Source organism: Vidua chalybeata, chromosome 8 (assembly GCF_026979565.1).
Source record: "Vidua chalybeata isolate OUT-0048 chromosome 8, bVidCha1 merged haplotype, whole genome shotgun sequence".
Taxonomy (NCBI): Eukaryota; Metazoa; Chordata; class Aves; order Passeriformes; family Viduidae; genus Vidua; species Vidua chalybeata.
In genome coordinates this window covers 27,688,547-27,716,478 of record NC_071537.1, presented here as the reverse complement: position 1 = coordinate 27,716,478, position 27,932 = coordinate 27,688,547, and the positions used below count along the sequence as shown (strand labels likewise).

At 38.8% G+C, this 27,932-nt stretch overlaps 1 protein-coding gene across 5 annotated transcripts in view; it reads right to left on the bottom strand.

Annotated features, from left to right (window-relative positions):
• Positions 1-27,932, bottom strand: part of GRID1 (glutamate ionotropic receptor delta type subunit 1) — a 483,696-nt gene that overhangs the window by 87,614 nt on the left and 368,150 nt on the right. For all 5 annotated transcript variants that reach the window (XM_053949219.1, XM_053949215.1, XM_053949216.1 and 2 more), the window contains exons 5-8: positions 27,236-27,289; positions 15,407-15,580; positions 3,754-3,915; positions 2,391-2,510 (exon numbers count right to left, since the gene is read on the bottom strand). In XM_053949219.1, the coding sequence (XP_053805194.1) occupies positions 2,391-2,510; positions 3,754-3,915; positions 15,407-15,580; positions 27,236-27,289 (510 nt within the window). The remainder of the gene's footprint in view (positions 1-2,390; positions 2,511-3,753; positions 3,916-15,406; positions 15,581-27,235; positions 27,290-27,932) is intronic.

Below are 27,932 nucleotides of genomic sequence, written 5' to 3'. Positions count from 1 at the left end.
CCATGCAGAAAGAACCCTCTGTTTTCTACCCAAAGTACATACCACCACAGCTAAACTTGACCAAAGGCTGAAACGGAAGCAGCTGACAATAAATCAGAGCTGGTCTCCCACCCAAGTAATATAAATAAGACAAATATGACTTTCTGAGCCTTTAAAAGAAGTTCTAAGCTGTAACATACTTCTGCTGCAGTAATAAAAAGTCAGGCTGCCTAAATAACTGAACTCCAGCAGTTCCATGGTAATTTTGCTGTAAGAGGTATCATCTCTTCCAAGTTCTTCTCCAAACCTCTGTACCATATTGCTGACTTTTACTCTCTCTATATATTAGACTGAAAGGATAATTTCCAGAACTTCATTTTAGCTCAGAGCAGTATTCCACAGCCATTAGCTTTTTACCCATTTAGAATCATCCTCCCTTTCAATTTTCGGGAACTCTACAGTGTTCTGAATTTAACACCCAAAGTGTTTTAAGCCTTCCTATATTAACCACCTAGCAGCACAACCTCAAAGTAGCACACTAGGGATCAAAAGTAATCAGTAGTATACCAGGTCAGCCATTTTAGTAATTTTCCCATTTAGTAATTTTACCTATTTCTTTGCCTTGTGGTCGCTTTTGAGTGATATCTTAGTTATCTCCACCTCACACCTTTGGATTATGTGTCAATTTGGTCAGTGTGCTGCACATACCAAAGTGAGAGCATTTGTATCTGTGGTACCATATTTGAAATGCACATTAGAAAGCACCTAGTATAGTCACACAAATGTATAGTCACACATCCCAGTTTGCCTGTAAGGCTCAAACCTGTGCTCTGTGGTGTTTATGCCAACTTTACTGGAAGGTAAATATTGAAGCATCAAGCAATTATGTGACTTAAGCAAAGCCACTTGGGAATTCTGTAAAAAAATGGGACCAAACTTAAATGCATCATGGTATCCATGTACTAGAGACAACACAGCACTGACAGGACACTCAGGCTTTTCTGGACTGGCAGCTGCAAACAGTGGGGTAGTCCACAGCATCTCACATGGCACCAGATACCTCTGCTTTGCATACTTGTGCATAAAGTGAGGAGCATACTTCTGTCTGAGAACCAGGATTGATTCCTGCACCTCCTAAACCAACCTTGTTTCATTAAATAGGCAACACTTTTTCCAAAATTAAGACAACAAGATAATATTTTATAATTTACATAGTGTTTGAAACATAAGACTTCCTCATTTTCAATCTTCTAGAAATGAAAGTGGACTGAGAAATAGCCTTTTCTGGTCACCACAATATAAGAGCCAAACTGAAGCGTTCAGAGGCACATTTTTGGCAACAGAAAATTTTCAATTATATCTCCTGGAACTTATACATTTCAAATACTTGTCTCCCTTCTGTTGAATTTCTAATAGATATTGCACAACTTTGGCTCCATGTCTAGAATCCTTGTGCCAAATTAGACTCTGAAGGAATCTCATGTTTAGCTGATAAAGATGATTATATAAACAAAAATGGCTTGTTTTTCCACTTCTGTAATTCAGACAGATCAAAGCAAATCACAGAAACCAATGGCCAAATGAAAATAAGAAACCACATATATTTTAATTATTTGTGAAATCCTCTTTGGTCAGCTCTGTTTAATGTAGGACCCATTGATCATACCATGGTAATGTCTGTATTTCAACCATCTGAACAGTTTAGAAACTACTTACAGCATGGGTTCCAATCAGAACCTCACTGTTCAAGTGACAGTTTCATATATTTTTTGAGCATCCCCTCTACCTGAGTGTGTTCAAGGTAGCCTTCGCAGAACACGACAACTTATGCCAACAATCCCATGGAACCACTTTAACTGACTTCTAATCCTTGGCAGTCCTTGTTCCAACAGCTACCACCAATAGGTCAGTCTTTACTTTTCGTGACAGAGCATCTTCAATTTTGGAAATTATCTTCTCCAGAATTTTTTTTATTTATCTCAAATTATTGCAGCAGCTACACTTAAAAAATCCTAGTGTGTTTACGTAATTTATAAACTCAGCTATCTTCCTTAGTAAGACAAGTGCCAATTGTGTTGTATCTTCCATATTTCTATTATAGCACTCCTATCTTAATTAACAACAAAATACATAAGCTAAATTGTGCAGTCTTCACTATTATGTTCACAGGATGCTTATGGCATTGCATCGTTACTGCACACGAGAAATAACTTGCAGGATTCCTGCCTACCAATATAAAATCGGTTTTCAAGATTTAAGTGTATAATAAATTAGAAAATATTTCTCATAGAGTAAATGTCTTCTGCAGCATAGCGTTAATTCATTCTTGAAGAATAATGTTTTCTCCTGTGAGGCAGGGTGTATATTATTTAGAGGAAAACAAAAGAGAGAAGGAAGCAGCATATCTTTACCCGCCGCACGTCTTTGCCGAATGTTTCGCTGTAGCTGGTGCCCAGTATTTCAAATTGGACATAGGGGTTGGCTCCATCTTCTCTGAACTCCATAACACCAGTTAGCCCAGTTATATGGCCCTAAGGAAGGAAGTTTGAGAAATTTGAGAACAGAAGACATTTGCCTCATAAACGCTCCTCTGCATAAAATGTGTGCCAAATATGCTTAAATCATGTTTATAGTGAACTTAAATGTGGCCATTGCATGTTCTTCACTAGCTCAAACCCAGCACTAGACAAAAGACTTCAGTTTTTTCATTTTTTTCAGAAAATTACTTTAGCACTAACACACCCAGTGTTTATGGCCATCAGGTCATTACTGTCCACAGAAACAGACTCCTAAGAAAAAGAGAAGGGCCTTAGCGGACTGTGAGACAGCCGCCCTCCCAGGGAAACTGAGGGCAAGGGGCTCAGTTCTCAGCTTCTCAGTACCAAGGCATAAACTCCCAACCCAAAACAAAGGGGATGCCTGCTGTGCTCCCAAGAGAGGCATGAAAGAAAAACAAAATTGCAGCTCTGTGAAACTATCAGAGACTTTGATTCTGGCTTTGTAGCAAAGAGGCTTGAAGGGACACCAAAGTTTGAATTAATTTAGCAACAAAGGATGGCATCATTAGGACTTGTCAGAATGATCAAATTGCATCATTTTCTAGGGGAAATCTATTTCATCAATATATATTTAGTAACAGGGGGCTTCTGAACAATTGCAAAGTTAGTATAGTAAAAAATTAGGGTTTTTTCTACTATTACTTGTATCAAATAACTTTTCTACAAGAAGTTGCCATCTGTTTGCAAAGCCACAGATCTGTTTATATTTGAGTATTTCAGCATGGTGCAAGATAGTGTAACTGTTAGTGACAGCCAAATCAGATCCTTTTTGCTCTGCTCTGGGGCACAGCACACAAGTAGATCCTTACCAATGCTCAGCTAACTTACAAAGCTATCTGAGCTGTTGAAAATGGAACATAAGTCTTAAACCTCATCACTGGTTTACCCTCCTGCCCCTTAAGCTCCTTAAGTTATCCTCTTGCAAAAGTGCATTAATCAATTCCCATGACTACTCCAGATCCTACTTCCTCCACAGAAGGCAGCCACAAAAACAACAGAAGTAGAACACACTGGACCCACTCTGCACTGTGTGTAATCTTTATCATAAATCAGTTGCTTGTTTAATAGCTGTGGATTGTCCTTGGTCGCTGTAGATCACTTGCTTGTAATACATCAAAGAAAAGTTGAATAGAAGTTAAAACCTTCTTCAAATGCTCAAGCAGACATGAAGCAACTCTTTCAATTGCTCACACAATGGTGGTTGGTCTTTTCTCACCTTCTTAATAGTCTCTAGCATGGATCTTCCTCCATTCCAAGGTTTGGTGGATTTCCTCATGCAGTTCAGACTTGCCATGCTGTGCCATTTTCTGTCCTCCAGTTTTCTGTGGAAAGCATTGGCCAGCATGAGCACACTGTCATACAGGTACAGGTTGGAAACCTGCAAACAATAATAAGAATGAGCCTCTTCTTTTTATGTGAGCACCTTCCAAAGAAATTATAAAAACCAGCAGAGAAAACAAAAGAAGGCATAAGTAAGAACTCAAAGCTGGGTATGTTTAACATGTTCAACAGTCAAAGCATTTGAGACAAATGCCTGTGCTCCTGGGTCCCTCTGTCCAAGGGATTCTGGCACACAGGCACTGCCTGAGCGTTACTGCAATGCAGTGCTGTAAAAGAGAGATCACACTCCACATATAAACTCAAACTACAGAGGGAGTACAGCTATCTATCAATGAAAGACAAGGATTGCTACTTTGTCAGCCCTTTCAGCAAGGAGGAAAAGACAGAATGGAATGAAGTTCTTGGGGGTTTTATTCATTTGATCAACCGGTAATTTCTGGCACAGCAAAATCCAATACACACGCAACTCTTTTGAACAGAAGGAGGAGAAATTACAGTATTATTTTGGTCTTAGCATCTCTTTCCACCAAAAGTACATGAGACTGGTTATGTGCTACTTTCTCTGGAGCTACTGAATTTAGCCTCCTTATTCTTCAATTTACGTGAGAGATAGAGAAATAAACAAATGATGACAAAGACTCCAGTAAGAACAGAACATCACACTAGTAATGCTGAGCTATGTATTTAATTTTTCAAACCAAGACATGTCTAGCAATACATGATTAGATCTTTGACAGGTAGTGATATCCACCTCAAATGGTAAAACTTTAGTAGAGGAAGCTGGCTGACACAAGTGATTTAAAAAAATAATTAGATACTCTTCACCTGTTCCCAGAGTTCACATGCACTCTGCTTCAAACATATGCACAAGGGGTCAGATTTAGTCTTTACTGAACTCAAATCTTCACTTTACATCATTGGCAAGACACAGCTTTTTCTGTTAATGCAGCAGCAACAACAACACTAATACTAATAATATTTCTTCTAGCTGTAGGCTTTAATCATGATCATCCCTGACTTTGCCATTTATCTCCTGTATTTTTTTAGTTCACCTTAGAAAGTAATGCTTAGACACCAGGAACGGATTGCAAGAAGTTAATTCAGCTGCGTACTTCCTATAAATGTGACTCTCTAGGTGTCCCAATAAAAGTGTCACTCTATGAAAGTTTAAACATATATTACTGTTGAATCACTGGCTGCAGGTAAACTTCTGATATCTGCAAGATGCTAATCTTCAGAAACAAAATGTTTCACGTTCCATAATCTGGAGTTTGATGTAAATTGAAAACCTAGGCACTTTGAAATATCTTCTAGTATAAGTAAATCTGAATGAAAGATATATAAGCAAAAATTAATTTTGAAAGAATCAAAATACAAAGAAAAAAGGATATTGCAAATACACACTTATTTAAGTGACTAAGCAAAAAAAGGGATCTCAACATGAAAACAACGCAAACCTATGAGATACTATCAGGGAGAATCTCATCTGGCATTGCCATCTTTTTTCCCTTCTTTTCTTTCTAGCCTTGCTGAACAAGCACTCCACATTGCCTTTATTTGCTATTTTATCCAGTTACATATTTTCTTTTTAGAATATTTTCTGAAGTAGCTATATGCCATACTTCCTCTGGTTTTAAGAAAAGTAATTAAAGAGTTAACAGGAGTCCCAGCAACCAAGTTTCTTCTGCTCAATTGCGTTTCCCTATTCTGTAGATATTTCCAAACAACTTTCAAATAAAGCAACCAAGTGGATCCTTATTATTCAAGAGGGCACTTTTCTTCTGGGCTAAACAACTCTTCACAGAAAAAAAAATCCAAACAAAGCTCAGATCCCACAAGATACACCACCCCAAACCACACACCACAAAATCCACTTTCTTTGAAATAGGTTTTAAATACATAAGAAAAAATGCCATTTCTTATAAGCCTTCAGGATCCTCTTTGCTCCCAACTGAATTTCTTTTTACACACTCACTTTTAACTGACAACTAATTGTCTGTTTCCTTGGAACTCCCACAGATCAGAAATGCCTTGTGTTTTCTCTGTTTGGCACTGTTCTTTTGCAGCTCTGGAAAACTGCAGCCTCATTCCCAAAAACAGTGCTTGGTTTGCTAGCAGAGAGCTCTAAGGCAAAATATAAAATGCACTTGGGTACGCTGTTTTCTGCTTTTCATGTGCTTGGAGAAGACACCACAGTTCTGCACATGTGACTGACAGAGCTTGGGAGAATTGCACTGAGGATCTCAGCCTGCACAGCCTTGCACCCAACTCAAATTGCCTCCTGCTGCAGAGCAAAACAAAACAATCCTGTGTTTACCAACCCAATCCTCACCATTCAGCTAGACCTTCAATGGACTTTGTATCACTACTGTTCCATTAATTTCTTGTGAAACAATGCCATAAATTGAGAGATAGCAAGATGGGGTCGGCACAAGAGGAGTCTCCACTACGTTTGTCCTTATTCTACATCTGGTGATCTGTACCAAGGCAGAAGAAAATGTTGCAGAGAATACACCAGTATATATATTTTTTTTTTTTTTTTTTGCCATGGAAAGAATATTCTGCATGTTCTGTTGTATTATCCACTGGTATTTTGCCATTCTGGGTCTCTTCTGTTGAAAGCCTCATCCCAAACATGAGCAAATGGTGCTTTTTAATCAGCAAAATTCCTTCCATCATATAATCATACTCTATTTACTCCAGTAAAAATGATATGCATACATAACTACATTTTACTCATTACTCACTGAAGAGTCAATATCTATGGAAGAGTAAGTTGCATCTTACTCACACAATCAACACTTCTATTTTAGAACAGAAAATATGTAAGCTAGGAAAAAAACAGCAACAAAATTTCCACAACTAAGGCTGGATTTCTAACAGTAAGAAAAAGAAATAAGACACAAACATTCTGGCCTCATCTCACAGTAAATTCAGGGCTATAATAATATTCTTTATTCCATTCAAATACAGCAACATCTCTGCATATGTCATAATCATATTTGCAACATGAGTTTGCTGTAACTTCCAGAATAGTGATGCTGTGAAAAGAAAAAGGATTCAGCAGACATGGTCTGTATGCCTTTTTTACTGCATCTGCAGTATTTTAATTTTAATTTTAAATTTTAAGATTTTAATTTCAGTGAACTGTCAAGTTCCCTATGAGTATGGACATGAGAACTGAAAGGGAATTTTTGAGATACCCAAGGGTTCAGCTGTACTCTGATTCTACCAGTACTGTCAGAGGCATGAGAAAATAGTTAATTTTAAAAAAATTAATCTTCAGGTAGCATTCAGTATTGGTAGGAAAGCAAAAGAGAAGCAAAAGAAGGTAACATACTTGGCTAATTTGGGTTTTCAAAGCTCTGAAGTATTTTTTAATTCCCCTATTTGGATATTCATAGGGGAACAGAGGAAGAAAGGACATATCTTTCTGAAGCGATTTTCCTTAATAGAATAAAAATTCCTAGACTAGAACAAAGTACTTGATTTTGGTCATGTTTGGAGGAAGTGACAGTAATTTTTAGTTCTTCTTACTCTCCATTGCTGACAGTGTAAGAGCTGGAGGTACTGAAATGGTTTTTGATCTATCTGCTGTAAGAATGATGGTGACTGCCTCACCAATACGTTAAAGAATATACCCTGTACATGAATAATTTTAGGCATGTTCTGGTTTATCTTCTGGAAATTATTCCAGACTTTATGAAGCTCTTTTTTTGCACTGAAGAAATAAATCCACCATATGCTAGTATAGCACATCAGAAATTTTCAAGAATGGAAATCTATCGCAGTATTAAATGTAATTTCATAGAAGTTTCTATGTGAATTTCATGAGATTTTCCAGAATGATTTTACTTTTAAAGTTATGTATGAAGAAAGCTCTTAGCTCCTGCAGAGGGACTAATCACAGATAAGTGCTCTTCTGAGAAGGCCAGCAAGCCACAAAGACTGACCCCAACTCCTGAGTGGCCAGCAGAGCCAGAAGTCCATCCAGAGAATGCTGAAGAGATCAGCTGGAAGGCAAGCTGATACTGAGATGCCACTACTTCAAAAACTCATTCCCAAGCTGGGCATCTGTACCCTGCTGCTGCCAAAACTGCTCTGTGAGTGGCCACAGCAGTCAGCTCCAAGGATGAAACAGATGGAAGAGGAGTTCAGAGCAAGTGCAGCCTGCCAGAAATGCCTGCTGCCTGAGGAGAGAGATCATGGTGACTGCTATGCACACTCCAGCATGCCCTAAACCTGTGTGTCAACTTCCACAGTTCAAGTACTGCCCGGTGCAGTTGCACATTTGTGTCTCCAGTGACAGAGTGAATCTTAGCAGGAGCAGCAAAGACCTTGACACTGCCAGGGATGGGGCATTCACAACTTGACTGGAGCACTTGCCAGTGAGGAATGACGCAAATAAATCATTGAGTACCTCAGCCTCCTCCTTATCCTGAGTAACCAAGTCTCCTATTTCCATTAAGAGAAGGTTTATATTTTTGCTCATTTTTCTTTTATCACCAACTGTACATATAGAAGATTTTGGGTTTTCCCTTGACATTCGTGGTCAGACTTAATTCTATCCGAGCTTTAGTTTTCCAAACCTGATCCCTGACTGCTCAGACAATTTCTCTGTATTTCTTACCAGCTTCCTGTCCCAGATTCCAGTCTCTGTAGACTGCCTTTTAGTGTTTTGAGTTTGTCCAAGAACTACTTGTTCATCCATGCAGACCTCCTGGCATTTCTGACTGACTTCCTTCTGGATGCTCCTCAGACCACTCCAGGCTGTATCACTGCAGCTCACATGGATCAACAGCAGCAGATCATGGTCAGTGAGCTGTATGAGGCCTGGCAGGCTCTCAGTCACATCCCTGGTACAATGTCATAGCAGCAACCAGGTGCCTCCGTGTCTCTGAGAAGGAAGTCACCTGCTGCTCTCTCCTGCCATCATCTTAGTTGAGCTGGTTGCTACACAAGGAGCAGATGAGGCTGCCTTACTCAGCTCCAGCCTCTCCCCAAGCGTGAAAAGTCTTTTCAGCCTGCAAGTGGTGAATTGGCTCTGCAAGGGTACGTCAGGCTTTGGGGAATGTCTCTTCCCCCTGCAGGTTTTGCAAGTTTTCACTCTCTTCATCACCCTTCCTCCCTTCTGGGTGTGCCAGCAGGAAAGTTTGGATCTGTTTAGCTGTGGGTCCACTGCAGACTGAGCTTAGAGCCAGCTCTCCAGCTCCTTCCCAGCCTTGCTGATGTTCTTCCCCCTTTCCATGGGCTCCTGCAGCTCAGCCAGGTGTGTCTAGAGCTTCTGTGCCTGGACACGCCTGTCACAGGCAGAGGCACCAGGAGATGGGGCCCAGCCATTGCTGGAGACAGGCCTGCACTGTGGCCTCTCCCTTCAGCAGCCCCAGCTGGGGGAGGCACACAAAGTGCCACACCACGTCCCTGTCCCGGCCACCCCTGTCCCCAGGGCTGCCTCGGGAGGCTGGGGCTGCCTGCTGTTGGTCCTGCCCACGCCATCAGCCCCTCTCGTGGGCAGAGCCCACTGTGAGACAGTGCACCAGTGCCTAGGTTATAAACACACACTTGCTGCTCAGGGAGAGCGGGATCACAGCCAGCACTCTGGCATTCATGGAAACACAGTCAAAAAACAAACATTCATTAAAGACTCAAATGTCAGCTTCAAACTTCCAAAGGGCTATTTAAGGCAAATGAAATAAAATGACTAAAATTCTCCTACAACCACCAAAAAACAGACCTCAACTGTTGCATCCTGGGATTGGGTTTTAGGGGTTCTTATTTGTGTTATCTAGCCGAGTCCTGTGTACCCCCGCGCTTCCTCCCATGTCATTCCCCCCGCCCCGGTTTCTGGCCCCATGCTGCCTGCCGTTGGGCAATCCCCTCTGCCGCTCCTGTAGCCACTCCCCCGTCCGGCCCTGGGAATCCTGTGTCCTCCGCCCCATCCCCACGATCCCACTCAGCCCGAGGCTCAATGCTCACCCCTGTGGTGTGCTGGTTGGTCGCTCTCCTACGTCATCATCGCAGCACCCGCACGGATTGGGGGGTGGCACCTGCCCTCCCCATCACATCCCCTGTATCATCCCGCTCCCTCCCGGGTCCCGGCGCCATTTCCCACACGTGGAGTGGAAAGCGCGAGTCACTACCCCCCCACTGCAGCTCTCAGCGACAATAAAGCCTTCCTGCCTTCCTTGTGGGTGATCTGGACATTCCTTCCCTCTTTACCTCGGACCCGTAGTGCAGGCGACAGAACCCGGCAGACCCCGACCCGCGTGCCGGTGCCAGTGGCACGCGGGAGAGAAGCGGCGGACCCGGAAGTCCGGGGGGAGGCGGCGCCAAAGGGTGTCGGAGCTGCCCCGGACCAGGGAGAAAGAGAGAATGCCGCACTCAACTGTATATTTATTCGAGCCTTCTGACAGTAAGGAATATAACTACTGTATTATTTAGTGTTTTGCCCATTCTAGTTTTGAGTATCTCAGTGAGCTTTCCAAAGAGTTCTTTGTAAGACTGCACTCTCAGAATCTCTTTTTAATTGATAAGCAGCTCTTCTTTCCTTTTTAATTTTCCCCTGTTTTTACATAGCTACACATATCACAACACTCTTTCCTTCTTACAGGTTCTATTCTCTGAATGCTCACTGTCCTTCAGCTATTTAGTGTGAGCATTTATAATTATGAGTGTTTTCTTTGCCAGTATGTTTTGAAACAACATGTCAGCAATAATACAAGGCCTGGATTACCCTGTCATGCTCAAGTTTGTTAGCTGGAGGCATTGGCTTCACTTACTAAACATCTCAGGAATTTGGCACAGCTAACTCTTAACTATGCAAGGAAAGTCTAGTAGGATTGCCTTAATAAAGAAAACTGAACACAACCAAGAGTCAAACAGAAGGATGAGGTAAATGCTGGAATTGCAAAACAGCGTACAAGATTGTAATTTTATCCTACCTCATTTATAAATAAATATAGGTACAAATTAGCTTTCAGAGGCAATAACAAATGAAAGATGGAGGTACTGATGCTTTCTTTGAGCCACTATTGTCTGCTTCCTGACTGAGCAGTGAACAAAAATTCAATGAAATAATTATGCAAATAGAGAAATCCAGCACTCAAAAGAGGCAGAGAGGAAAAGATCATTGCAGAGCCTACCTGGGGTTTTAGTCTCCAACGTGATCACAAAATCCCCCATGGCCAACAGGACACCTGCAGTGCTTTGGGGTTTTTAATGAATTCTTCTGCTAACACACCTTGTAGAAAATACACGTCATTGGGCCTCAGGGAGGGATTTGTGCTGTGCAATGGGCAGTAAAGTCAGTTCAAGGATACTTTACATTCACATTGTACTCAGAAACAATTTCACTGTGACTGAACATCTGGCCAAAAATCCAAATTAAACTTTGCTAAAGAGACTAGCAAATATAGGTTTGCATTGAAAGAAAAGGAAAAATGTGGCTCATCGGTCCTTTATGGGGGAAAGTGAATGCTTTAATAGGGTTTAATCAATATTTACTGCCCCTCAGTAGCGTGCTACAGTTGTGTAATAACAACAGTGTAAACAAGCCAAATGAGAATAAGGCCATTTAGTTGGACAAAACTGCAGGATCAGGCCCTTTAAGTTTAGGCAGGCAAACACATCCTAAAAAATAACTTCACTTACAGTAGTTAAATTGCAGTGAGTCCTGAACAGAAAAATAAATCAGAAATAAAAACCCAGCTTTGTAAGAGCAATTGCTAAGAGATGCCTACGTAGATATCTGATGGACATATCACTGAAGAATAGAATTGTTACTCAAGGAGAAGATCAGCTCTTTCAATGAATATCCTCCCACACTTCTCAACGTCTCCTCAAATATGTCCAAGCAATGCCTGGAATAGTTCCTCAGCAGAGAGATTGGACTCTCAGTCAGGAATAACCTTATTAATTTTGTGCCACATATGCTAGGGTTTTCTTTTTGCCTTTTCAATCCTACTATGTATTTTGGGTCATGCTAAATTATTTCAGATACACTGTGTCCCTGTAATATATTTTAATATCTTTAGAATCTTACATGGATTGAACTCATCAACTACCTAAATGGTAAGCAAAGGCAAAAACAAACTAATGGGAATTACATTTCTAAAGAGAAATCTTTCTTAAAAAAACATAAACAAAAAAAATCTGATTTTGAATTTATGAATGCATTGTGACTAACCTGATGAAAGAAAAAATACCTTTAACAAAAATCAAGTTTTTAGAGTGCCATCAAAACTAATACTTCAAGAGAAATATTTTGGAAATAAGCAAATTATACAGCAAAAGTTTTTCAAATTGATTCTGTAAGAACATTTCTGAAATAATCTAAAAAGTTTAATAGCAGTTACACCACTAAATACCGTTCAAATGCCACGTGAGGATACATACTAGGTCTGCTAGAACTACAAATCCTGAAGTGTTTCAGTGCTTTCTCTCCAGATGAGGCAACACTGACAACACTGATGGCCCAAACCACAGGATACCAATGGAAGAAAGCAAGTTCTAACCAGTGTCTTTTCCGTTTAGCAAAAATAAATGAGATGGACACAAAAAATCCTACCTGAAGAATAAGACAGAGAGAAATGCAGTCCTCTGAAGTCAAATAAAATGGTCAAGACAGGAAACTTTATAAAGCTTTTTCTCCACTTGAAGCAGTAACCCAGATGAGTATATGATACGTGCAAGAAATAAGGGCATGAGCAAAATTTTGACAAGTGGGTTGATGGAATAAGATTGGATTTCCACAAAGCATTCAGAACAGATGAGTTTTTGGATGAGCTTGCAGAACAGCCTGATCTTTAAAAGGCTTGTCAGAATGCCAAACCGGGATGATCACCCACTGAAAAACAACCTTCCAGGATATAGTACTAAAGACACAGAGAACAAAATAGTTCCAAAAAGATTTTCATTAATTCCGCCAGAACAAAGTTAATAATCCATGACGTAAATGTTTCTTTCTTCACTAGCTTGTTAAAAGTGCTAAATTCTCCCCTAGAAAAATACTTCATCTAGACGTTGACAGAGATTAGCTTATTCTTCTTCAAAGTCATGAAATAAATAATTAACCAACAATAGCTGGTAAGTTACCTTGACAACAAACAATTATTAATATGAGACTGCCCAAGGGAGAAAGAGGCAGGGATTTCCGAACTGTGGTGTTAATCAAAGTACTTCAAAGGAACACAAAGACTCAGTGCTGGCAGGCGGTCACTGCCTCTGGTGGATTCATGCAGCCTGACATGGTGCTTGGAGCTCCTGTAGCCTCTGGCAACAGGGGTAATTCAGTGATGTACTTCTGTACAGCAAAAGGTCACCGCTATTTTTTTTTTTTAAGCGGGAAAAAGGAAAGAGTAAATTGCAAGTACCTGAATTACAGGACCATTAATAATATGTCAGTCACACTCAAATTAATATGAGCTCTATGTCCACAAGGTGTTACATAAGATATTTTGGAAAAAATTATGAAAAATAAATGCAGCTATGGAACACTTCAGGTCTAACTGCACATGACAAAATCATCCTGTATTCAACCTATAGACACTTAAAAATATACTGGGGACAGCTAATTTGGAGAGCTCTCACATGTGCCCACTGTCTTTCATGCCAATGCAATTGGACATGAAAGTTATGGAATCAGCTGCCAAAAACATTTTACCTCTGCACTTCTTTATCTCTCTTGTTTTTAATTTCATAGAGAAGGAACAAATGGGCAAAGCATAACATTACCATACCATTCTCTCAAAGACAGTTTCTAAGGTGGTATAATATTTCTGGAAGATAGAAACTGAGAATGTTTCCCAAAATCCACATCTGGAAATCAGCAGGAAGAAGGTTCTTATCAAAAGATCTTCATCAATGAAATTTAGTAATAGGACATGAGGCTGCTGGTGTTAGCAAACCAGCTCCCAGTTACTAGTTTGCAAATTTGCAAATTAGAGCTTGCTCACTGGCCTGTCAGAGCCCTTCAGATGAGTCTCTGAATTAGATTATGCATAAACCAGCATAGGCTGCAATACTCAAAATCCTGCTGTAATGGAAGATTATTCCCCAATGAGTGATTTGTTGGTGCAGCATAGATAATTTTTCATCATACTGGAAATTGCTTTGATCCTCTGAAATGAGCAGCCTTTGTTGTCATTACAGCATACCTCAGAGTTACTAACAAAGATCAAAAGTGTCTTTTCTTTCTGAGCCAAGGCAGACATTGACTTTCCCCTGTGCAGAAAGAATACAGCCACATTCAGAACTACAAGGGGTGTTTGCTTTTCCCAAACTTTGCCATTGCTAGGACAGAACCTGAGACAGCAGAGCTTCTCTTCAAGGAGGAACTGTTCATATCTGCCCCTTAAAGGATTTCAGTCTCTGCAGCTACAACCTTTTAGTAGGGTGCAAATAAGTAAAATTAACACCCCTATGCCTTGGGAAATCTTAACCCACTTCCCTTCCTCTCCCTGTCTCCCCTGATCTGAAACTCTTCTAAGCCAGGACAAGATTCCACCTTGCAGGAGTCCTGACCCCACATACCCTCCTGACCAGGCTGCAGCAGCCCTGGCTGGTGACAGCCCCTCCCCAAGACTAACCAAGCCCCTTCTCCATCACTCCACCACACACACCCACCACTGGACAGCCCACAGGCACAACTACTGACAGCCCACAGGCACAGCCCACCTCACTCAACCCATCTCAGTTTAAGACTAAGTTTGCAATTAAATGGTTTTAAGCGAGTTTATATTCTAAGTCCCATTACAGTTTACAGCTATATCCAACACCTTCAACAATGATACAAATGAGATTTTTAACTGTCTAAAGTAAATCAAAATACACAAGTCCTCTTGAAAGTCCAAGGCCTTTGTTTCTGAATTATTGCACTATCATTGGAAATAGCACCTATTAAATAATATTTATATTACTGAAAGAAAAATTCTGATATCTGGGACAAATTGCCAAGAAATGTCAAGATGTTGCTAACACCAGAGTCAGATGTGTTACCAAAACCTGAAACTTGAACTAGCAGTGCATATTTTACACATTCAGACAATTAGCAGCTGCTGGAGACTTCTGAGACTATTGAAAAAGGACAGACTGAATACATCAACTTGATTCAGTCCATTACCTAAATATGAAATGCTCTGCAGCCCAATACCTATCAGAGTTCTATTATCCTCCCAGATTAACTCTTTCACAACAGATGTCTAATAAGCATAAATACAATAAGCAAGCAGTAATACCACAGGACTATGATGGCACAATCTTTTCAAATATAAAAAGACCCTTAAGAGAATGAAATATGCAAAATCAGCTCTGAGTTAGTGCAACCACTTGCTGTTTCTTCATGGATGTAACATAACACCTAAAGCACTCAGCACTGGGAAATAAAATAAATTAATAAAGTCAAGAAACGTTGACCAAATCAGATTTATCTGTACTCATTTCCTTCTTCCTCTGAGTTAATACAGCCACAGAAAACTGTCCCACGGCAAATTCTTAAGATGGATTTTTTTCTGCTGCGCACAGCTACTGACCTGCAGCATCTGAAGATAGCCTTCCTGAGGATCACACAGCAGGGATGATATTCGGTGGTTGTTCCTCATGCACCTCTGGTTGTTGTCCCTTGCCAGAGGGAAAATCTGCCGGATAACCGTCATCCTCCCCAGAGCACTATGCACCAACTCTAATATTTCATTATCAGTGATTTCCTGTGAACAGAGACACAGTCATTTAAAAACATCTGTTTGTCCAGACATTTTATGTATTTCTTTCATTATTGGTTAAATGTTTTTTTTAAAGGCAATAGGAGAAATATTTTACAGATGCACATGCTTAGTCTACACCAAATGTTATTTTGTGTTTAATAACAACAATGCTATTTTTTATACATCATCTGAAACAAAAGAAAACAGTCTAACACACTTCCATCCATCTTGGCAATACTACAATTTTGCAGATGTAGTTCCTCAGGAAAAGCACCAAAATGGACTCAATAGATTTCTTTAAAAAAAAAAAAAAAAGAGGCCTTGAAATGAAATTTATATAGAAAGACCTTTTGTTTGACAGACTAGAACCTCACTATATCCTCAGGACAAAATAACAATCAGAAAACATAACAGTCTTCAGGAAATATGGCTCTTTCACCTGTGAACAACATTACAAGAAAGCACTTTTCCCATAAGTACAGTAGATCATTTCTGCAGACTAATCCTGATAATGACTCAAGGAAGTCTTTTGAGGTTGTCTGTATTAGGAAATAAAAAATAGAAGAAACTTTATGGAGGGGTCTGACACAAGTTTGTGCACAAGAATAATTTGGAGAAGATATAAGGAGACCTCAAGGACATGCTGCTTTTCTTTCCAGGCTTCACAATTTCTAAAGCTTCTCTGCAGACCTTCACATGCCCCAGCCTCCTAATCCATCCTGGGACAGAGGCTGCATCTACTGCTCTTACAGGGAGGCTGAAGCCAGCTCCACTCCATGCTTTGTGTTTAAAGAAAGAAACAAAACCAAAACCTCGCTTTTTACCCCAGTTTGAAAATCACAGGCTTAGCTATTCCTGAAATCATAACAAAGGGGTAGCTTGTGATATTTTTGTCCTGGCAGGCATTCACTGGGAGGAAATACAGGCACTGCTGCCTACACTCACCCCCCAGGCAGCTGCTGTACATCCCAGCTCCTCACCAGGACCACCAGCAGCATCTGCAAATCACATCAGCTGGTCCCCAGCACAGCTGCAGTGCCCTGGCTGCACAGCTGGGCCAGCCCAGTGCCCAGCCTGCACAGGGCTCTCTCAGCCCCTTGCAGCTCAGGGGCTGCAAATTCCTTGTGTTGCTGCAGGTACTTGGTCAACAGGGCCCACACCTTGTGATGCATCAGCAGCAGAAGTGAGCCTGGCCCCGGACATTTAACATTCAAGAAAAAATTATTTTGTTTTCTTGCCATTTTCTATGTCAAGCTGTGAGTGAAATGACCATGGGGTTATAATAATTACTTGCTATGTTTGACTAGTACTGTACCTTGGCTCAATTTAGTTCTTCTTTGCCAATTTCCCTTTTTTTCTTAGGAACATGGATTTTTAACTTTGCAGAAGGTGAAATTCATTGCATTAATGACACACCAACTGGTGTGGCATGAAAACAGTAAACCAGAAAAAAATATATTCTTATGGAAGACAAAGATTTTGAGGCTTAATAAAAAATGCTGGGCAGCATTTTCTAGCCTTACAAGGGACAATATAGCAGACCCTCAAGCTCTACAGACCCCCCAGGATTTCCCTTCTGTGGATCTGAGGGGTGTTAAAACACACCTCTAAGCTGAAATCTGGGGGAGAGACAATTTAATGGCATAGCTTTAACTCATAACCTCCCAGGCTGCATCCCTTGGTAGGCACACTCAGACCAAATGGCTGAAAATCCAAAAAAAAAAAAAAAAAAAAGAATCACACATCATCCAAACCTTCATTTCAGCTCTCACCACACACATTTTGTGTCCCCTCTAAGTGATACACAGCCTTTCAAAGATGCCTCAGAAACACAAATATTGGTCACTTGTGGAATTAGTTTATCTGTTTGTTTATCTGCACATACAGAACTTCAGTTAGTTTGCAATACCACGTCATATGGCTCAGGGGAATACTTAAATCTGCTTTAGTTGTGCTCAACTATCATAACACAAATCGCAAAATGAGACAATTATGTTTCACATTACAATCTCTATTTTCCTAGAGGTAATGACAGAAAATTATAAATTTTAATGACATTAATAATTTAAAGAACCGAAACATATTTCCAGAAAATATATCCTTGAGAAAACTGGAGGATTAAACAGAACAGCAGTGAGAACAAGGATGCTCGTGGAGACAAGCTAGAGATTTATTTGGATTTTTTCAGTAGTATCAATAGTGTTTGATGGGTTATTCTAACTCCCCTCAATGCACTGTTTACATCTATAAATGAACATTTGTTGAAAATCCAGAAAACATCATTCAATTAGCTATTTTCTCAGAAGGTTCACCACAGCTTACCCTGTAGATAGATTTATTCAAAATTTACATATTGCTGGCTTCTCTGCATCCCACATGAACAGATACACACACACACCTAAATACACACACATATATGTAAATAAAAAGATTAATTCTTTAAAGAAAGAACACCATCCACTTTTCTTACCACAGAAAATGTTCTAATACAATGAACAATTGTTCTAATACAATGAATGAATTCTAATGATCTGTGCACGAGCACCTGTCCAACTCCCATCCTCACTGTCCTCCCAACACATCCAGTACTACACCTCACTTCTTTTTACCCAATGCTCCTAAAACTCTCTGCAGGGATGTAATCGTAATTTAATTTAATTAGCTCTATTTCTAGATATAAGGACTCTGCACGGGGTGTCCAGGTGTCTTTCTCAGATCATAGTGAGTGCTTATACAGTAAAAGATCCTCTGATTTAACAAAATATTATTTTATACTAAAAAGTCTCTTGGGGGCAGGGTGGAGAGCACACAAAATGATAGTAAAAGCTGGACAAAGCAGACAAAAAGCCCACCATTGATATTAGTGTGGAAAAAATATTATTATTATTATTATTATTATTCACTATTAAAGCAACTCATCAAAGCTCATCTATGACCTCGCTCCTAGCGGACTGAGACTCTGTGTAATTCCACAGCATGAGAATCAGGCCAGTTCTAAAGCCTACAAATTTCTTTGGGCATGATGCAAGTACATATCCAGTACTGTTTCAAGTCTATGTATAACTTTCAAGCAGTTTTCAGAAAAAGAAAACCCACAGATTTTTGTGGGGATAAATAAATAAATATAAATGCTGCGGTGTTGAAGATTGCAGCCAAAAGGAGAGAAGCGAAATTTCCTTAGGCAAGTAATAAATATAGAGTACCTGGAATACAATTAGAATAAATTGTAATTGCAAATTGCTACATTTTGCATTGAAATGTGTCATTTCCTAAATCTTCCAAAATTTCTACACAGTGTACCTTGTATTTCTATTCTATTTTTAAACTTTTTTACTCTATATTTTTGTACAATTTGAGAATATCTTAGAATGCTTGCCCCACTTGCATTCATAAATGATTATTAAAAGATCTGAACTTTTTCAAGAAAAAGTAAGATATAGGGAAGTGTTAAAAATCTACTAACTTCTGGTTGTCAAAGTAAACACAGATATCATTACACAGATTGGTGCTTTAAAATGAATCAAAGAAAATAAGATTAGGCAGTTCAATATGAAGAGAAAAAGTGAGCAGGACCCCAGTCCTGGCTCCACTCAAGCAAATGTAGGCCACAACAATTTGCACGGGGACTAACTGTTGATCACGCAAAATGAATATAACATAGGCATTTCTGGAAAAATATTTTCAAAAAAAAGTGAAGAAAAACCACTGCATTCATAAGGCTTTTTTTCTCCCAAAGTGAGTTTTCCCAATATTGCTCTAGAGCCATGTGCTAAAAAAACTCTGCTCATTATTCATTATCTTACACCTTCCTACATGTTGCCCTTGGGGAAAAAAGTATCTTGCTGAGCTAGACTTTATCTGATAATTACTATTCTATTTTCTGCTCATTTTTCTCAACTTTCAAAAAATATTTTATAAAGGAAAATAATAAAGACATGCCCAGATGACAGCTGAGAAGCCATTTGATTCTCAAATCAAGAGGACCAGCAGTACCTACAGACACACTGGGCACATCTGATGTGGTGAAAGGAAAGAAAACAAATATTGGCAGAAGCAACCAAAGTGCAGGATGGAAATGGAAATTATGAAGTATGTCATACCAGGGGGTTGACAAGACACTTTCTTGTCCCTCATAGAGAAAACTGCCCCCTATAGACAACGAAACAGTGGAAAACAGCAGAAACAAGAATTGAGCTTGAGTCCAGAGAAGGGTTAGCAGAAAGATGTTCTGAGTGAATGTTCTGAGAGGGGAAATGAAAAGCATCAATAGCCATTTTTCTGCACTGTGCTCTGACAGATCACCTGGGCTGAGCTTGGGCAAGTTTTATCTGTCCACTGAAGAACTATAAATTAATCTACTGGCAGCACCAGCAGCATCATTTGGAAAGCGTTGTCTGTCCAAAAAGGAAGAATAAGGACAACTGCTGTCTAAAATTTTTGACTGGTATTCAAGTGATGAGAACAATGTCATCTCCACATGGCCTAGAGTTCCTCAAGTCCCTTAGCACTCTAACTTCTTGTCTAAGGCTTCTCTGATGAATTGTCTACTCTTCCTATATTTCCAAAATTTTTTATTGCTTTTCTGGCAAAAAAAAAAAAAAATCCAAGAACTTTTCTTCCCACATCACTTTTCCCTTCTTCTCAGCTAAGAGGGCTTTTCTGACAAATATCATCATAGTTGGGAAGAATTCAGTCAAATACATTAGAGCTGCATTTACTTTAGTAGTTTCTCTGTGCTTATTGACTCAAATTTTCTTCAAATCAGGACCTTTATTGAGGATTGAAAAGAGAAAATATTCAAAATATTTCTGGGTATTAATCAGAGTTTTGTTTTATTTTTTTTAATTAAAGCTTACAAGAATTTCAGGGATTTTTTTTACTACTGAATACTTTGCTTTCCTGTGGACTTGGAATTTGTATAACATTCTATTTCTACAGCTATTTGTTTCAGATTTCTTACTGAAAACAGATTTCCACCAATAAAAAACTGGTCCCTGACTTTTTTTTTTTTAAGAATGGTTTTGCTTAGCACTGTAAAAGCTACGACGATTTTTTAAAAGCCCCAGTTATTACTTACTAGCCCCAGGTTAGTACATGAGGATCAACTGGTTTTCCACATTCTATATACGAAAAAACCCATCTTTTTACAGGGGCCATTACAAATACAACTTACCTTTCTGCTATTCACCCCACAATGTTGGGTGTAAGCTGATGATTTTTGTTTATTTGCTTTTAAATGGGACAAATAACAGCACAACTTTTTCTAAGATATAAAGAAATGAGCCCATTTTCAACCATAGATTCAAGTTACTCTGCAGAGCATTAAACTGTATGTTGAAACACAGGAATACAGAAATTCAGTCACCCACTGAGCAGTCTCTGTGAACACCTCCTGACTTCTTAAACCGTTGTGCCATGGGAAACACCCACAGGGGTTGGCACTTAACCTACAAGGACTTCTTTACCCCATAGTTCATTCCTTTCCAGAGACTATCTGATCTTTTAGACAGTAAAAAACTAACATAATGAAATTTCTGCTAGTTCTCCCCTCTATTGCCATGGTCGCAGTTTGAGAACTTAGAAGTGAATACTGTTAGAAGTGAATACTGAATTTCAGCATTTGTTAGTCTATATGGCACAGAATGTGGTGATTCTAAAACCAAAAAAGAAGTTATTTTGTGTTAATGACAAATGCTCCTTTGTATCTCCTCTGATGTGGATTGATCTGAATCAATGAAAATCAATGTAATGTAAAAGCAACAAATGAAAACTATAGTCAAGAGGGAGCTCTGATCTTTAGCTTTCAGACTTTTTACACCTTACAGTTAAATCTATTTTTAAAAAGTTAAAAGTACAAGTAATTCATTACTAGGCATTCTTCTATTCAATAGCAGAATCTATCCATTCTTCTAACCAGACACAATTACAACATAATCCTCCATTACAAATGACTGATACCAGGAAACACGATGCTCAGTTCATCCCTGGCTAAGTCAAATCACTGAGGTGGCCCCAAGGGTGGATTTGGCTGACAGAATCTAATCAAACACAGTCATTCCAGCTTATTCACTAGACAGAGAAGGATGGAGCTCCGTGATGGCTGGAAATCAACCATGAGTCACAGATCCCATACATTCATGTTTACCACCAGAAGTACTAAATAAATGGTTCAGTAAGAAGTACATGCAGTGACTCTTTGCATAAACTGTCACTGTCATAACCACATTGAAAAAAAATATATGGACAGACCTAGAGCAGAGGGTGCAGATCAGAAAATACCCAGTGGCATTCAAAACACTGTTGTATTTGTCTTTCCATACTCACACTGAAATTATTTAGCCGACTTATATAATGTGAGTAGGATGCTGGAAAATGAAGAATAAAAAACAAGAGCAGAACCAGGTGTGAAAAGAGACAGATGATGGGATGGGAGAAGGTAACCTAGGAAGTTGTTCCTGTACACTCTCATACTTGGATCATAAACCATTTTCCAATACTAGATCTAATTTCCACTGCAGAAGATTAAATTGTATTTCCCTTATATTTCCAGATTGAAGATGTGATCATATTCTTGTTTTGTTTGTACCCAAGTTTTTCAGCCTTTAGACGTAGGTTATTTTTTACCAAGCTTTTATCACACTAAGTGCTTTCCTCTACATTTTCAACATTGTTCTGTATGCCTTGTTCTATTTGAAAGTGTTTTGCCCAAAACTTGCAATACTGTTCCAACAAAGCCAAGCTGATGTCAAACAGAGCGAAATAATTGCCTCCCTTATCTTACAATGGATGTTTCTGGTATCATATCTGAGGACTACATTTGCTAACTCAGCAGGACCACAACAGCACTGATTCTCATTCTGGCTTTTATCTACAAGGATTCTAAGCTGCTCCTGAAGATGCTCACCACCTATGCCTCATTTTGTAGCCACAAGCAAAAGCACTTCTCTATATTAAATCTCACATGGTGGAGTGCTTCAAATTAATCTAAAACAACTGGAACTACAACAAGGTATTTTTAACACTCTGGTCATAATTAATAGTCTCTATAAAGTCAGAATCAGGAACTAAGTAAAAACATTAAACCACTATTTTTCAAGTAATCACCTCTCACTTTATCTTCTGCTATATATAAACATTTTTTATTACTTTTCATGATCCCTGGTATGAGTCATTTTGCAACACAGACTTATTTTATAATCTCTTACTTTGTTACTCCTTTATGCTCTTCCCTAGCCCTTTTCTAAAATCACTTTTTCTTTAGAATTCATCTCTGATTTCAAGTTCTGTGAAGATAACCCACTGTCTCCTTAAGGATGCCTTGTTATGCCTCCATCTTCAGAGAATCCCACAGTTCTTTAGCCACCCTTTACTTACTGTGTTATCTTTCCAAAAGCATTACTAGTTTCCCAAAGTTGTGAAGTTGGAAAATCTTTTGATGTCTATTGTCCCCATGGTCCTTTTCCCACCTCTCCCTCTTCTCCAAAAAGTTCATGTTACCATGTCATGATCACTTTCATACCAATTATCTTCTGGCTTCCTTAGCCCATTCTTCCTCAGCCATAATGAAATCTGAACTGAAGGCTGCCTTAGCATTTTAAAAATGTACAGATAACGTCAATCAAGGGAAATTTGTGAAGCTCTGTCTGTATCCCAATCCTATTTTCTCAACTGCCAAGGAAATTAAAATCTTCCTTTATTTTAATTTCTTGTCTTTGGGGCATTTCTGTCAAAAAAAAAAAAAAAAAGCACTTTCAAATACAGTCTTCCTCAGTGTCTTCTGCGTATTTCCAGGCAAAAGTTTGTCCCTCACCTCTCCTCAGCTTCAGAGTGGGTACAGATGATTTTTGACATGTAACACTACATTGCCTTTTTTTCATCCCTACCTGCCCTTCACAAAAAGCGCTGTCCTATGTCAATGAGTAGTCTTGTGCTTTGCCTGACCATGTCTTACAGCTATTGATTAAACTACTGAACAAAAAAGAAGTTAAAAAAGAAATTAAAGAAATGATGTCTTAATAGTGAAACAACTAATTTGATTTATCTGCCAAATTCTGTACCATTCCACTTGCACGAAGAGCAGTTCATTGCTTTTCGTACTGATTTGCATGTAAAAATAGTGAATGTTTAGAAACTTAGAATTAGAATTAAATATATTGATATGAGGGAATAAAATACTGTCTTTAATTTGATTATATTTTTGTTCAATATTCCAGTTTTCCAGAATAATTTATCTTTTCTTTACCCTTGGAATGGAGACAATTTTAAAACCAGGAAATGTCCCACAAAAAGGGAAATATGGTTTCTAACTCTTTTTATATTCCCAGACCTACTGCTGCTGCTAATAAAGAAGCAGACACAAGCTCCTGGAGCACTGCTCCTGGTACAACAACATCCAAATTCAGTTTCAAGTATTTCTCTTGTACCTCTCCCACAGACACATGCCCTGGGCAAGGCACAGCATTTTATCAGAAAAGGCAGAAAAGGAGGAGGGGAGAATGAAAAATGTCATGAGGAGCCAAGAGACGCTTAATGCCCTGCATGAAAGAGAAAGAAAAGTAAGAGAAAGATAAAAATAATAAAGAAAACTAGGGGAAAAAACAGGAAATAAACATCCAAAAAGCAAGGGCCATCTGTAACTGTGCCAGTCTTGCCAAAAGAAGAAGCAGCACACGTCTATCAAAGCTGGTAGATCACTTCAAGCATCAAAGGTATAAACAGCAAAGGTTCAAGCAGAACACCAGATATGTTCTAACAGATCTTCCAAAACTGCAAGTCATTGACAACTCCCCACACAGTCAATGATAATGAAGTGTTCTGGGCTATTCTGAAGCTAAGCATGTAGTAGTCATCATTTGGAAGAGTTTGCTTTTACACAGATTTATAAAAGAATCACAAGTGTTCTTGCTTTCAAAAAGCTACCTGGCATGTTTAACCCAGAACTGAGGTAGAATCACTACCTAAATGAAAGCAAGAGATGACTTAGCATTTCTAGATGAATAAAAACAAAAAGTGCAGATGATGAAATATAACTCAAAAAGGGGGTGGGTAGTAAGAAATACTTTTCTTTTTTTCCCTTCTAATCTCCACTACTTTTTACAGCTTTTGACAGCAATATTGAAACATAACCTGTTTGAAACCAGAAAAGTGGACACACAAATAGATATTTTTAAGCAGTAAGTTTTTTATGGCTTTGGCTGCAAAGAGGACATATGAGAGCATGACCCAACCCTGTGTATTCTCTTACCCTAGAAAACCTGCCAGGTAATGTTTCGGCCTTCAAACCCCACACAATAAATTTAACTCCCAATTAACCAGCTTTTTTCTAAAGATGACCAAGTCCTTTCTCACCAACAATGACATGCAAACTGAACAGATATTTCAGCACAGACCTGGGTTATTGAAAACTAGCAAATAGGATTTTATCAGTACAGCTGTGTGTTCATTTGCTGTGTAATTACCAGCCATATAGATTTAAAGTCAGCTCATCCAAAGCTTGGTGGTCTTTCTTATCTAACAAAATTTAAGTGATAAAATTTGTTCCACCTCTAAAACTTAACTCCTATTCTACCACAAGGAAAGGCACACAAGTGAAAAAAAAAAAAAAAAAGGAATTTTTATCAGATTGTCAGTGCAGAGAGAGTAAAATAGATAAAGTAGATCTAATTAAAGTAAGAAGATAATAAAATCTCTTATTGAAATCATACTGTGCTATATAGTCATGCTTCCTATAGCAAGGTAAGTCCGAGTTTCAGGTCTCATTGGCTTGATGAGAGGTGGGAGACAGAGCACTCTGCAAGGACTGGCTAAGGTTTGGGTCCATTTGCATAATGGACTTCTACTCTCATGGAAACACATCAGAAAGAGCTGATTTGACTGCTCGGAATTAAAAGTTAATTCCATTCTGCAAATCACAGTAAGAATCAGCATCATTTTTTTCCATCAAATATTCATGCAGTTACCACTAACACTAATTGGAAACATGAACAAGGAAAGCTTAATCAGTCTGTCCTCTTGCTACATGGGGGGATGTACACTTAAATAAGAAGCAAACCCTAAGGAACCTCTATAATTTCTATAGATGCATCCATGGAGATGCTGAATGCACCTTCTGACAGTAGCTTTAAGCACATACACAAACTCCAACACTTCTGTTAAAGAAAGGACAGCCATGACATTTCCTCTTCCTTTTGCCTGCAAAAGACTTCTCCAAAGTTTTGTGAGTCTGAAAAGCTTCTCTAATTGTCTGTTTGGACTGAATTGAATTTTGAGATATTCATAAATTATGTGCACTGATATTTTTCACTAGAAATTTATACTCTAAATTGACATGCTGCTCTCATAGCTTCCCTACCCAGTCTTTAGCCACAAAGGATAAAAAAAACAAAAGTTTCCAAAAGAGAAGCAGAACTGACACCCTGTGTGATTTGTGTGTGTACGGGTGTGCACACATTAGTGCATGAGTGCTGAAGGCTTTTATCATGATGTTACAGATTCAGGCTTCATGAAGTGAATGTTAACATCTGAACAATAATAGAAGCAGTAAAAAATTCACAAACACTCCCTCTCTATAAATGTTTAGGGAAATATGCACTGTATTATCTTTATGTGAATATAAACACTGACTCTCTGGGCATCTTGCTGATGTTTTGTAGTGGGTCATTACAGCAGCTGACAAACCATGAGGTACTTAAATATAAAAAGGACTAGAAAGAATTTATAAAGCCTTTACAAGCAGGGAATTCACGCGCTGTCCCTAACCCCTATTTAATTACAGAGCCTGTCTAATGCCATACAATACAATTTATAGTTACTATTAAAAGTTTCCTATCCCAAATTATTAGCTAGGTGCAAAGAAAGGAGGAAGAAATTAACAAAGGAATTGGCTATTAAATTAAAGGCTATGCATTTATAATATAAAAATAAGACAGTGAACACTGTTCTTTTTAAATTATATATTTTGCTATCTTTAAATAAATCATTATTAAAACAAGGAATTTATAAAATACTCCCATTTATCAGTTAATTATAAGTTACTATATATGGTACAAAATTTCATTGCCTTTGAAATAAGAATCTGAACAGATTCCCATTAGGGCATCATGGCACTAAGGTAAAATAAATAATCATTGTAGCAGGATAGGATCCCCTTTGCTGCAGAGAGAAACATTACACTTTGAATTTAAGTTATTCTGGATGTTGGCCAATACTCCAACACAGTTCTGCACTAGAGAAAGCCTGTGTGCCATGTCAATACAGATTTGAATGGACTGAGCTCGCAAGGGCTCTTTCCTCTCCTGCCATCTGTGTGCAGGCTTTCACAGCAGTGCAGGGTGAGCTTCTGCCAGAGAGATGCCTGTGTTTGAGATTTCTTTTGAGATATTCTCTGCTTCCTAAATAGCTAATCAAATAGTGTAAGCAGGAAGGTAAAAGCAAGTCTCCCAGCTCCTCTGAGGTATATTGGAAGCTTTATCTTGACCTCTGGTGTTCAACCTATGCCAATTCAACAGACAAGCAATGATACCACAGAGTTTGAACCTTGTGCCATTCAGAAAGCAAAAATGCTACAGGTATGCTCAGTTTGGTGTGTCAAAACATATGAAACAAAAGATGGTGATGAGGGAATGTAGCAAGCTGTGTTTTCTCTTTTGACTTTCTTACCTCATTTACATAGACCCAGTGACTATCCTTTGATGCAAGGTTGGTTTCCACAGCCTACAAAAATAAAAAGAAACATAATAATAAAAATAAATAAAACATGGAAAGTATAGTCCAGAAAGAACTTATATAAAAAATGTACTATAAAGCTCATTTTTATTGTTTTCATTGCTACTGGCATTGTTTCAGTATAGTTATTTTCATCTCTTCCTCTGCTGCTTCATGGAACAGTAACTAATTGGTGGCAGCCACCTTTCTCTGACTTCAGCTCCTAAACCAAAGCACCCTGACTGTGTTCATGTACCACAAAAGCACACTGGGGCAGGGTGGTACATCAGCACAAGGGATCCTGTGATGAATAACTGCACAGAACATGCAGTTCAGGAGATTTAACTTCTCCTTGATATATCTAATGCATCCTACTCAGCTGGGTTTCTTCTCAATATGCCTCCCAAAATATATTGTCTCTGGCTCATTACACCTCTGATACTTTATCTGTTAACTAACTTAGGTAATTAAAAACACAACAGTGAGATGCTCAAGTGAAGTTCACACATTTTTATGAGAGTTCATCCTCTCCTCATATTTACATAAGGCTCAAGACAAAGTTATGATTTGCATGGTTATGTTACTGTCTTCCTGGTATGAATTTGGATAATCACTACATATTATAAAGAAACATCCCATCTCAGCAGTTTGC